Source organism: Syzygium oleosum, unplaced genomic scaffold (assembly GCF_021117445.2).
Source record: "Syzygium oleosum isolate NSW1041296 unplaced genomic scaffold, Sole_v2.1 Sole_v2.24, whole genome shotgun sequence".
NCBI classification, from domain to species: domain Eukaryota; kingdom Viridiplantae; phylum Streptophyta; class Magnoliopsida; order Myrtales; family Myrtaceae; genus Syzygium; species Syzygium oleosum.
The window spans coordinates 5,606,038-5,619,423 of record NW_026607508.1 but is presented as its reverse complement, the minus strand read 5'-3'; the positions used below and the strand labels follow the sequence as shown (position 1 = coordinate 5,619,423).

General features: G+C 42.0%; 1 protein-coding gene across 1 annotated transcript; it reads left to right on the top strand.

The window, feature by feature from the left end:
* Positions 1–2,226: 2,226 nt before the first annotated feature.
* Positions 2,227–3,074, top strand: LOC115667979 (uncharacterized). Its single transcript, XM_030589498.1, has 2 exons — positions 2,227–2,407; positions 2,536–3,074. The coding sequence occupies exons 1-2, from the start codon at positions 2,227–2,229 to the stop codon at positions 3,072–3,074; spliced, it is 720 nt and encodes a 239-aa protein (XP_030445358.1).
* Positions 3,075–13,386: the final 10,312 nt, after the last annotated feature.

Here is a 13,386-nt window from a genome sequence, read left to right as displayed (position 1 = left end):
GTGATTTAATTTACACGTTATGATATTTCAAATGAGATATGTTACACTTTTATTGGAGGTCATATGAAGGGGAAAATGAGGCTTTACATATAGTAGCAGAAGCTGAAATGTTTTCTTATAGAATGATTCTATAATGGAATCTTGATAACCAAGGCCACTCGGCCAAGGGGAGAGAGAGAGAGAGAGAGAGAGAGAGAGAGAGAGAGAGAGAGAGAGAGAGAGAGAGAGAGAGAGAGAGAGAGAGAGAGAGAGAGAGAGAGAGAGCTAATGAGGTGAAGATAAGCTTGGCCTCTTCATCATTTTAGTTCATTAAGAGCATTTAATGGCATTAAATGCAAGCCATCATGAAATTTGACTTAGAAGCCTTCTCTTATTGGCTTAGTCTAGGGTTTCTAGGATGTTCCAAGAGTTCTTTAAATAGCAAGACAATTTCCCCTCTCCCCCTTCTTCCTCTTCTCACGCCAACTTCACCATCATCTTCTTCTCCCTTTTGTTTCTTGTTTTCTCAACCTTTTGGCCCGAGAAGCTCACGCCCAAATAAATCCCGAACCGGCCCGTGTTTCTTCTCGTTCCTACCCAAGAGCCCACGGTTTGGCCTTCGTAGGCCTAGGTTTGCTCGGCAAGCAAGAAGGAAGCAAGGAGAAAGCCCGAAATTTCCCGAGCTCACCCGTCTCGAACCCCGTTCTCTAGTTTTGTTTGTCCTTGTGTAAGTGAATTACCTAATATCGGAAAAGGAAGTTACGATACGTTTGTAACATGGGTTGGTTGGCCCGTTTCTTGGTTTCATGATTGTTCGTTCTTTCTCATCTAATGATGTTCACATGTGATACTCACGTTTGATGTTTGTTTTGCTGATTTCGTAGCATGACTTTGCTATTTGAATTGCCATCGATGCTGGTACGGTAAGAATCGACTTGTGTGAACGACGATTGTCTCGTCCTCGCTTGATATTAGAGTTTTTTACTTGCTGAGTCTCCCCGACTCATCCCCCGTTGTTTCCCTTTTTCAGGTCCGTAGGATGGCATCTCCCCCAGCCCGCGTTGGCAATCCCGTGGAGCAGAGAGTCGAAGTGCTCACCGTGATAGATGTCAGAGAAGACCGCGCCTATCGCCGAATCACGACGCTTGTGATGTTCGATGAGGGCCTAACGGACTTGGTGCCTCATCCGTACGTGGCGTGGTATCGCTATGCAAAAGGAGAATGGGTTGGATCCCTATGTGGGTTCAACGGTGCTTTGGTGGTGCGGGCGGGCTGGCTCCGGGATAAAGCCACGTGTGGAATGTGAGATGACCAGGCGGACGGGACCGGAGTGGAGGTGAAGAAGCGAGGAGTGAGGAGCCGTAGTGGGTATAGGATAACCCAAGTCAAGTTTTGCTAATTATAGTCGGCTATGAAAATATGTGTTGTTTGCCATGGCCCGAAGGGCTTGTTAAAATATGTTTGCATGCACTGTAAACATAAGGTTTGCTCATGATGCTTATTGTCTTATTTTCGCTGTGTGTATTGATTGTGATTGTCCCAAGATATGCTTCCGCTTGTGTGTAACGAAAGATAATAATGAACGGGACGTCACATGAATGATCCCGAGGTGGGGGCATTACAGTCTAATTTGGTATCAGAGCAGGTTCCCCTCCGGTAAGTGCAAGTTCGATGTTGAGCCAAGAAGAGGCTGTGAAATCCTGAAAGGACTCGATCCGATGAGGGCGGGGAGTGGTCGCCGAGGTAGAACCTAATCAAAGAACGACTCTTGGCTATGAAGTGGACGTCGGGACATGAGGCCTAATCAAGGTGCGGCTTCTAGCAAGAGTGGTTGCCGGGGTTGAAGACCTGAATAAGGTGCGGCTCCTGGCAGGCTTCTAGGATGATAGGTAAGAGAGGAAGAAACCGAACTATACACTGAATGGGGGAGAATGATTCTGAAATCCAAGCGGAAATAAAGACCTGGAGTGATAAGGTGCGCTGAAGTTGGGGTAGTTAGTTAGGAAACACCCCTGCGCATGTGAATGATTGATTGTGGTTGAATAGGTTGTGTGCTAATATTTGTTTGTGACCACTGACCTATTCTTGTGTTGTAGAAAGATCCCTTAGAATACCAATATGAGTGCTCGGAACTCGGTTGCGACCTCAACCTCGAAGGGAAAGTCAAATCAAGACCCCCGAATAGATGGAATTCTGCAGGCTCTAGCGATCGTGGGAGAACTGTTGGGATAGCAGGCCCAACAACAAATGCCTAATGCTGAGAATGTGGCAGCAAATGGAAATGGAAATGAAAATGGTGGCCATACGATGCACGGATTGGTTGAGCAATTCCTGAAGCTCCAACCCCCGAAGTTTATCGAAACTGGAGATCCCGAAGAAGCAGAATCCTGGATCGATGAACTCCAGAAGGCATTTGAGCTTTTGAGATGTTCTGAGGAGAGAAAGTTACCTTAGCAGCCTATCAACTGCAAGGTAATGCCAGCTATTGGTGGAAAGCGACCAAGGAAATCGTGTTCCCATAAAAAGGTTCTGTCAACTGGAATACTTTCGTTGAAGCATTCAACGGAAAGTATTTTTCCGAATGTGCTCATGACCGAAAGATGAAGGAATTCTTGCAACTTCAGCAGAACAACATGACAGTCGACCAGTACGAAGCAAGGTTCGCTCAATTATCGAGGTACGCCCTTAAATTTATTGAAGATCCAGTGGAAAGGGCAAAAAGATTCCGAGATGATTTGAGCCCAGACATCCAGAGACAGTTGGTGCCGCTGAACCTCAAGAATTACAACGAGCTGTATGAACAAGCCCAGCTGGTGGAAAAAGAGTCCCTGGAACGAGTTGCCACTGCGACTAACCAAGGAAAGCCCTATCATCCGGCTTCTCAATCCAACCAGTATCATGACAAGAGACCGATGTCGGGAGAAAACCGTTTTTCCACTCCCAACAAGAAGATAAAAAATCAGAAGCCAATTTCCACTGCAGGCGATGCATGCCATACTTGTGGAAGGTTTCATGGAAATGTTCTGTGTCCAAAACAGACAGGAGCATGTTTCGGCTGTGGTCAACAAGGCCACCGCATAAAGGATTGCCCGTAACGATAGCAAGTGAAGCAGTCACATCAACCACAAGTGATGCAACAAAATAGAGTTCCACCACATGATAATCGTCCTCCAGCTCAATGAAGGATTTATGCCATTACTCAAGAGGAAGCGGAAAACTCCAAGAATGTTATTACAGAGACTTGATAAATCGGGTGACTGGAACTGTACTTGTACTATTTTATCATAGTATTTATGTACGACGTTTCAATGTACCGAAAAATCCAAGCAAGCAAGCATAAGAAATATTTAAGGATGGTAAAAGATAAATCAGAGTGGCGCAGCGGAAGCGTGGGAAGCCAAAGCTAGAAGATTTTCCATAAAGAAAATTTTCGATGTTTTTCGAAAAAAAAGCTAAGCAGGCTACCTTCAGAAAGGAAGGTAGAATCCAACTGTAATAACGGTTATCAGCAAAGCATCAAGATGGCACCATTCGAGGCATTATACGGTTGAGCTTGCAGAACTCCAGTATGTTGGAACGAGGTCGGGAAAAGAGGGTCACGGGTCCAGAGCTAGTCCAACTCACCATAGATGCTGTCCAGATAAGTGGAGAAAGACTTAGGACGTCACAAGTGGGTAAAAGAATTAGGCTGACAAGCGCCAGAAACTGCTTAAGTTGTAGGTAGGCGACCATGTCTTTCTAAAGGTGTCACTAATGAGGGGTGTGTCACACTTCAGAAAGGAAAGGTAAGTTAAATCCCAGGTACGTTTTAAATTTTGAGGACGAAATTCTTTTAGAGGGGGAGAATTGTAACATCCTCAATTTCAGTCTCTAGGAAATGGCTATGGTTTAAGTTTGGTGATTTTCCAATTGGAACCAATTTTTACTCTTGTTCTGGAAAACCCAGTTTCGGATCCCTTGTACCCCTTCGTTTTGTTATTTTTGTGGAGACTTTTCTGATCCGAATTTCCAAACACTTCCTTCTTGAAAGTTTCTCCAAACATCTTGAAGTTTTACATACTTTAATTTCAGAATTTTTGGACTTGATATGAGTAGTACGATGGCCTGATTTTCGGACCGTGTAAAACTGCCCAGAATGGGTATTTCGGTGATGTTCACGCTTTATTTATTTTCTACAAGCTTTTCTGGGACGATTTTGGAAAAGTTTCCTTCACAAAAGTTGTTTAGAATTTCTTTTTATATAACATATATAAATTTGGGAATTTTTCAAGATGATTTGGATTCTCGACAGAGCTTACTTTGAGAAACAAGAATTTTGTTCCAGCGAACTATTTTTAGTCTGTCTTTGAGCTACTAAAAATGGTGTTTACAGAAAGATTCCGATTTTGTGTTATCATGAGAAATGTTTGTTAAGGTCTTTTTTATGATATATTCAAATTTGAGAATTTTTGGAGTCCATTTACTATGTTTTCAAGTCCGATTTCGTGAACAGTGCAAAGCCGTCCGGTTTTGTCAGATTTCAAAGATTCAGCATTTTCTATCCGAGAACGTTGGAATTTCGACTTGATGTCTTCTGGTGATTTAATTTACACATTATGATATTTCAAATGAGATATGTTACACTTTTATTGGAGGTCATATGAAGGGGAAAATGAGGCTTTACATATAGTAGCAGAAGCTGAAATGTTTTCTTCTAGAATGATTCTATAATGGAATCTTGATAACCAAGGCCATTTGGCCAAGGAGAGAGAGAGAGAGAGAGAGAGAGAGAGAGAGAGAGAGAGAGAGAGAGAGAGAGAGAGAGAGAGAGAGAGAGAGAGAGAGCCAATGAGGTGAAGATAAGCTTGGCCTCTTCATCATTTTAGTTCATTAAGAGCATTTAATGGCATTAAATGCAAGCCATCATGAAATTTGACTTAGAAGCCTTCTCTTATTGGCTTAGTCTAGGGTTTCTAGGATGTTCCAAGAGTTCTTTAAATAGCAAGACAATTCCCCCCGCCCCCCCCTTCTCCCTCTTCTCACGCGAACTTCACCATCATCTTCTTCTCCCTTTTGTTTCTTGTTTTCTCACCCTTTTGGCCCGAGAAGCTCACGCCCAAATAAATCCCAAACCGGCCTGTGTTTCTTCTCGTTCCTACCCAAGAGCCCACGGTTTGGCCTTCGTAGGCCTAGGTTTGCTCGGCCAAGCAAGAAGGAAGCAAGGAGAAAGCCCAAAATTTCCCGAGCTCACCCGTCTCGAACCCCGTTTTCTAGTTTTGTTTGTCCTTGTGTAAGTGAATTACTTAATATCGGGAAATGAAGTTACGATACGTTGTAACATGGGTTGGTTGGCCCGTTTCTTGGTTTCATGGTTGTTCTTTCTTTTTCATCTAATGATGTTCACGTGTGATACTCATGTTTGATGTTTGTTTTGTTGGTTTCGTAGCATGACTTTGCTATTTGAATTGCCATCGATGTCGGTACGGTAAGAATCGACTTGTGTGAACGACGATTGTCTCGTCCTCGCTTGATATTAGAGTTTTTTACTTGCTGAGTCTCCCCGACTCATCTCCCGTTGTTTCCCTTTTTCAGGTCCGTAGGATGGCATCTCCCCCAGCCCGCGTTGGTAATCCCGTGGAGCAGAGAGCCGAAATGCTCACCGTGATAGATGTCAGAGAAGACCGCGCCTATCGTCGAATCACAACGCTTGTGATGTTCGATGAGGGCCTAACGGCCTTGGTGCCTCATCCGTACGTGGCGTGGTATCACTATGCGAAAGGAGAATGGATTGGATCCCTATGTGGGTTCAACGGTGCTTTGGCGGTGCGGGCGGGCGGGCCGACTCCGGGATAAAGCCACGGGTGGGATGTGAGATGGCCAGGCGGACAAGACCGGGGTGGAGGTGAATTCAGCTTCTGTAGCATCCACACATCTTAATAGGGTTGAATCAAATGATTTCTTGTAGAGGATTTGACCACTGAGGAAGAATTTGTTGGCTATCTTCCTTATAAACTTCCTGTCACCTGGTTGACTTTTTTCAGGAAATTCTCCCAATTGAAGATATTTTTTGATGTCATGATACCATGGTTCGTTGTCAAATTCTGCCTGAACCATCATGCAATGAGCTGGTTGTTCAAGAATATTGATTCTCAATGGTTTTATATCCATACCATCTTCAGCTTATAGTAAGGATGACAAAGTTGCAAGAGCATTTGCAAAATGATTCTGAGTTCTTGGGAGATAATCGAATGTTACTTCTTCGAAACTTTCTACCATCTCTTCTAAGTATCTGTGATAAGGAATTAGCTTGGCATCTCGAGTTTGCCATTCACTAGTTGTTTGCAATATAATGAGCATAGAATCTCCATATACTTGCAACCTTTTTACCTTCATTGAAAGGGCTAATTGTAAGCCGAGAATGCGTGCTTCGTATTCAGTGACGTTATTGGTGCATGGAAATACCAATTTCGCAGATACCGGATAGTGTTGGCCTTCTGGGGAGATCAGTACTGTCCCAGTTCCTGATCCAGATAAGTTGGTTGCACCATCAAAATACATGGTCCATTTATCGTCGACCAGTGTCAATATATGATCATCAAGTTGTTCTTCAGGACTGGCAATATTCTGCGAATTTTCTGCCAACATGTCTGCTATTGCTCGTCCTTTAACTAACTTTTGGGATGAACTTCTGATGTCGAATTCTGATAACAAAACTTGCCACTTTGCTAATTTCCCGACCAAGGAGGATTTCTCAAGAAGGTACTTGATCGGATCATTCTCAGTTACTAGCAAAATTTGATGATGGATGGTGTACTGTCTTAATCTGTGTAATACCCAAATCAATGCAACGCATGTCTTCTCGACTGCTGGGTAGTTCATTTCTGATGTTGTAAACTTCTTGCTCAAGTAATAAATGGCTTGTTCTTTACCATCATTTGATCTTCTTTGTACAAGCACCGCTCCTAATGACTTATAGTGAATCGTCAAATATAAGATCAGCAGAACTCTTGGGATTGGTGGTACCAGCACTGGTGGGCATACCAAATATTCTTTGATCTTGTCAAAGGCTTGTTGACATTCCGCATCCCACTTTACTTTGGCATTTTTCTTCAATAGTTTGAAGAATGGTTTAGCAGTTTCAGAAAGCTGATAGATGAAACGGGCAATATAGTTTAATCGCCCCAACAAGCTTCTCACTTCTTTTACCGTAGAAGGAGTCTTTAAGTCGTATATTGCCTTGATCTTGGAAGGATCTATTTCGATGCCCCTGTTACTGACCACAAATCCTAGCAGTTTGCCAGATTTTGCCCCAAATACACACTTGTTGGGGTTCAATCGCAACTTGTACTTTCTAAGTCTTTCGAACAATTTGTGAAACACCTCAACATGATCTTCTCCTTGTTTAGATTTTGCAATCATGTCATCCACATATACCTCGATTTTTTTGTGCATCATGTCATGGAACAAAGTTACCATTGCCCTTTGATATGTGGCACCAACATTTTTCAAACCGAAAGGCATCACCTTATAACAAAATGTGCCCTATGGTATTATGAAGGATGTCTTCGCCTTATCCTCTTTCTTCATGAGGATTTGATTATATACTAAGAAACCATCCATGAATGAAAATGTTCTGAACCCAGCAGTGCTATCCACTAATATATCAATATATGGAAGCGGGAAATCATCCTTAGGGCTTGCTTTATTTAGGTCGCAATAATCAACGCACACCCATACTCGACCATCTTTCTTCATTACGGGTACTATGTTGGCAACCCATTCTGGACATGGTACTACTTCGATGAAACCGACTTTGAGTAATTTCATCACTTCTTCTTCTATTTTCTTTGCCAATTCCGGCTTTGTTCGCCTCAGTTTTTGCTTCTTTGGTGGGATACTTGGATCAATTGGCAAAGCATGCTCAACTATGCTCGGATTGAGGCCTGGCATGTCAGTATAAGACCATGCAAATATATCTTAATATTCCTTGACCAAATCTATGATCCTTTCTGCCTCTGCTGAGGGAAAACTTTCTGCAATCTTAACTTCTTTGGGATTCTCTTTATCGCCCAGATTAACAGTGATCGTTTTCTCTAACGTGAGTGGCTTTGATTCTTCATGACGGATCCATTCTCTTCTGATCCATTCCTCATCTTTATTATCCACTTCAATATGACAAGTGATCTCTTCGGAAAGATTTGGGTCACATATGAACCTATTATGGATATGCGCATGCTCATGCTTGACATGTAACAAACATGATTAGTAATTGCGTACGAAGTAAATAACGTACATGGTCCTATGAAAACCCTTCATAAATTCATTTTGAAATTTGTTTTGAAAGAACATAAAGACAGAGCTAGTTCTCATATCATCAGACTTCCTTGCTCTTAAAATCATTTTCGCAATGAGGAGCAATATAGAAACCCAAAGCCTCAAGCCTCATGAGTAAGGATAATGTTCATCATAGATTTGATTTTGTTTCTACATATCCTTAACAAAACATTTTATCACTTTTATTGAATTGAAAAATGTAATTACATCTATATCAAAAGGAATGTAAATTGTAACTGAACTGAAATTGCGAATGAAATCACAAGAAACTTGAAATTTCAATCAACAAAATGCAATGGAAAAAGCTAGCAGCAAAAGTTCAAGAGAATCTTCCTACTACAGTGCGTAAGTAACTTCCGCCTCAGTTATGATAACGTTGATAGTGTTCTCTTCAAATAAATTTGGCAGAACAGATTCTTCTTCTACATGTAAGTCCTCTTCTTGAAGCAGTTTGAAAGGTCCAGGAAAAGTTTCTTTGATGTGGATATGATGATAGGGAAGCTTTTTAGCTTTGCCATTCCATATGGATGGATTAATGAGGCGATCACCTCGGCCTCTACAGCCTCCATGGTTCTTTTGACCTCGGCCTTGGTCTTCATGGTGATTATTAGAATTATCTCGAATATAACCTACTCCATGCTTCATTCTTGTAGCGAGAGGAGTAATAGGTTCTTTGATTCCTTGGGATTTTGATCCAAGACCATTACCGGGAGTAAATCCATACTGGCATAACATCCTTCCAGACATAATGGATGGTGTTGAGAACTCCGGGGATTTTATGATGCAATCGACAGGAATTTGCACCATTGAGATCATTTCGAAGGAATGATAACTTGGTTCTTCTTTCACTTCGGGTTCGATATACGGTATTGCACTCTTTTTGTAGGTGGTGAAATCTATCTCCCCGTGTACACATCTTGCCATTAATGACAAACCTGACCTTCTGATGGAGACTTGAAGGAATGGCGCCAGCCATATGAATCCAAGGTCTTCTGAGTAACAAGTTGAAAGTCCTCGGGATATCCACTACTTGGAAGTCAATCAGGAAAGGCACAGGACCTATGTTCACCTCGAGCTCGATATCGCCAATAACGTCTTTCTTCATTCCATCAAACGAGCGTACTGTTACCTTGGAAGGTTTGATGAGCTCTTCACTAATCCCCAAGCGATGCAGTGTGCTTAGTGGACACAAATTAAGTGCGGAACCATTATCGATTAGCACCCGTGACACCTCCTTGCCCCGGCATCTGATGGAAATATACAGAGCCTTATTATGGGAACGCCCGTCAATTGGGAAATCTTCATCGGAGAAGGCAATTTGTTCCTTTAAAAAAATAGTGCCAACAAAGTCTTCCAATTGTACTTCATTAATCGTCTCCGGGACGTGCACCTCATTGAGAAGCTTTATAAGCACAATTTTGTGGCTTTCTGAAGTCTTAAAGAGATTCAACAGAGAAATCTGTGCCGGCATCTTTCTTAGCTGTTCAATTACCTCAAATTCACTCGTCTTCATGACCGAAAGCAACTGTTTAACATCTTCTTCGGTTACTCCTTTCTTTACGTGTTCACTGTCCTTCGGGGCATTGCATCTCTCCGATCGGGTTATGGTATCGACTTCTTTGGGAGAGTAATCCCAAGGTACACACTTAGTGTCAAACTTTTCTTTTGGAGGGAGAGTGATGATCACAGGCTGTGTTTCTTCTTCTTCGATCCTTAGCTAATCAATGGGAAGTTGGATAGTGATTGGTATGACGGGACCTTCCTCCTCTTTATATTTATCTACCTCATCAAGCTTGATTAGAAATGGTGTAATCATGGATACTATGCTTCTATTGACTTCGTCAGCATCCATTCCACCGCAACCATCAGGTGTGATTGTTTCGTTCTTGAATGCCCATGAAGGAGGTGTATATTTGACACGATAATTATACCGGCCACTATCTTGACCCGGAAAATCAACAATTTCCCCTTGTCTTCGTGCTTTTTGAACAAATCGCCTATCACCTCGGCGAGTCTTTTTCTTCTTTTTCTCTTCCTGATCTTCATTCTCCTTGAGATTCAATTGGCTAATCGGGACCTCATCCATGCCACCCCATCCGTCCGGTACAATGTCTTCATTTTTGAATGCCCATGGTGATGGTGTATATTTGACACGATAATTGTATTTACCACTGTCTTAACCGAGTAAGTCTACAGTTTCGCCTTCAACAGATGATTTCTGGGTGAAACACCTTTCACCCTGACGGACCTTTTCTTTCAACTTTTCATCCTGATTTGTTTCTTCCTGAAGCATTTCTTTCTTGGGTAGAACTTTCTTCTCAGGACTGGTTTCATCGTCCATACCACCCCAGCCATCAGGCACGATTAATTCATTTTTGAATGCCCATGGCGGTGGGGTATATTTCACTTGGAAGTTATATTTTCCGGAGTCTTCTCCCAAGTTGTCTACAATCTCGCCTTTTAGGAGTGCTTCTTGACGAAAGCGAGCATCCCCTAATCGAGAAGCTTTAATCTTGACTTCATATTCATCTTCATCGTCAGACCTGATCACTATTTCTTCATCCTTGATCATGTTTACTGTATTGTGCTTAGGAAGAAGATTCTGATGTACATTTGGCTCGGGCTCTTGGAAGTTCAATATCTTCTTGTCAATGAGTTGTTGAACCTTGTACTTTAGAGTGGGATAATTATCTACATCATGCCCCCTTTCTCCCATGTGATAGGCGCAAGTCTTTGACTCATCGTACCAAGAAAATCTCGCAGGATTGTCTCTCGGTACTTCCTTGGCCACCAAATGCCTTTCCAGAAGCATTGGTAATAGCTTTGACAGGGATCGAGGCAACGGTGTATATTGCCTCACGGGCCTTTTATTTGGCTCGAATTGCCTTGGATTTTTCCAAGCGACATTTGATTGCTTCGGAAATGATGCTTGATGAGTACTTGGCCTTGACACCATAGCCACTTCTTGGATGGGTTCTTTGTCTTTTTTCCCGGGGTAAGGCCTCCGTACTGCTGTTTCTTGAGCCTTCTTTTCTTTCAAACCCCATTCAATTCTCTCACCCACCTTTACCAACATGGTGAATGTCTGACAGCCTGATACATGAAGTTTGTCATAATACTCAATTGGCAATGACTTTAGAAAGAGTTCAATGAGCTCGTCTTCACTTATGGCGGGCTATACTTGTGAAGCAATAGCTTTCCATATCTGAGCATAAGCTCTGAACCCTTCATTCTTCCGTTTCTCGGTTCTGACGAGATCCTCTCTAGTTGGGAGTACTTCAACATTAAACTTGTACTGGCGAAGAAATTCTCCCGCCAAATGATCCTATTCAGTGAAGTCTTTTATGTCGAGGGTTGTGTACCATGCAAGGGCCGCCCCTCTCAAACTATCTTGAAATGTGCTAATAAGAAGTGGCGTGTTATCTAAATATCTTGCCATCTTACGAAGATAATACTTCAAATGGCTTTTGGGACAACCAGTGCCATCATACTTGCTCACGAACTCTGGCTGCTTGTAGTTTTCCGGAACAACCACCTTTGCATATGGTGAGAACTTGTCGAACCTTTGAAGCTCATAACCTTGACTTGCTAAGCATTCTTCAATTTTGGCTAATCTCTTGGCCTCTTCTTCATCTTTTGTTTTGGACGTCTTCTTGATTTGATCACCCTCTTCCAAATTTACTACCTCAGGCGTAGTCTTTGGAGGATTCTCTTGAACTGGTTCTTTGTTTCTGACTGGGTCTTCAATTGGTGTTTCAGTAGCGTTTGAAGCTCTCACATTTGGAGTAGTAGGATAAGATCCTCGAGATGCGAGAATAAAAGCCTTCATTTCTGCCATCATTACAACTATTTGGGTCATTTGATTCTCGACTTCAACTAGTCGAGCACGGGTTTCTTCTTCCGCCATTCTAACTTGTAGGCGAGTCCGAGGTCTTTTACCTTCCATTGCTAAATAACCTGTTTTGCCAAAAAGACCTGATATCGGCATAGTAAAATGATCATGAAACCCTACATTCTTTTAATTGTATGGTCTCATGAGATTGTCAAGGATAAGAAATTCATACAAGCCTTAGCTTTGTATAAAATTCTTCATCAATGTCTTTCTCAAGGAATCATACAATTCAAAGAATTGTAATCCATGGTGATTCTACAAAAATATTTTGAAACTTCATTAAGCAATTGTTCATTAAGCAATTGTTTCAATTTTGAAAATTTTTATTACAATGCTATTCATCAAAATAGGGGAACACTAGTTTAAACAAGTCTAGGCTTCTTGCTAGCTAAGGTAGCTTCAGCTTCTTCATACTCCTTGATTCGTGTCTCCCATTCTTCAACATCGATCACCACCTCCTCGGGAACATACGGCTCTACACCTGGCGTGTTTGGCACAATGTACTCTGGGATATATGGCTCATCAGAATAAGTTGTAACACTCAAAGGTACATAAGGTTCGACGTCAATTGGTCGCTTAGCCTTCAACCACCTTATATACTCATTAGATGCCAAAAAGAGTTTCATTTCTCCGTCCAAATCTTTCGGCCATTGTACTATTTGCTTGGTTGATCTCTTCAAAGAATTCACGATCCCATCGACCCTTGTTCGCAGCTCTTTACTTTTCTTTTCCGGTATAGGTCCTTGCAGTATCTCAAATGTGAATTCCTCAGGATGCCAAATAGGTGGAATTTGTTGAACCATTCCGAATTGTCGCATGACTCTTAGTGGGCAATAAGCAGTTCCGCCACTCAATCCTAGTAAAGGCACAAAATTACCGTCTTGGGTAGTAATTTGAGCTTTGGTTATCTTCGGCTATTGAATTCTCCATTGAAGCTGATCAGGAGTTAATGCTCTAATGAAGTTTGCCCACTTATGAAAAGAGTGCTTTGGCATTTTGTCTTGGAGTTTCAAATACTTCTCAATAGGGTTGGTAGATGAGTCGATCTCTTGAATGCGCATATAATGTTCCCAAGGCCAAATATGGGAGATAAACCATACAGAAAGTAACCCAGCTGAAGCTTGCAGTACACCTTTTTGTTGATTTTGGTATTTATTCAATGAAATGATGGTCTCTGCCAAAAGCATACTGGAGAAGTCCCA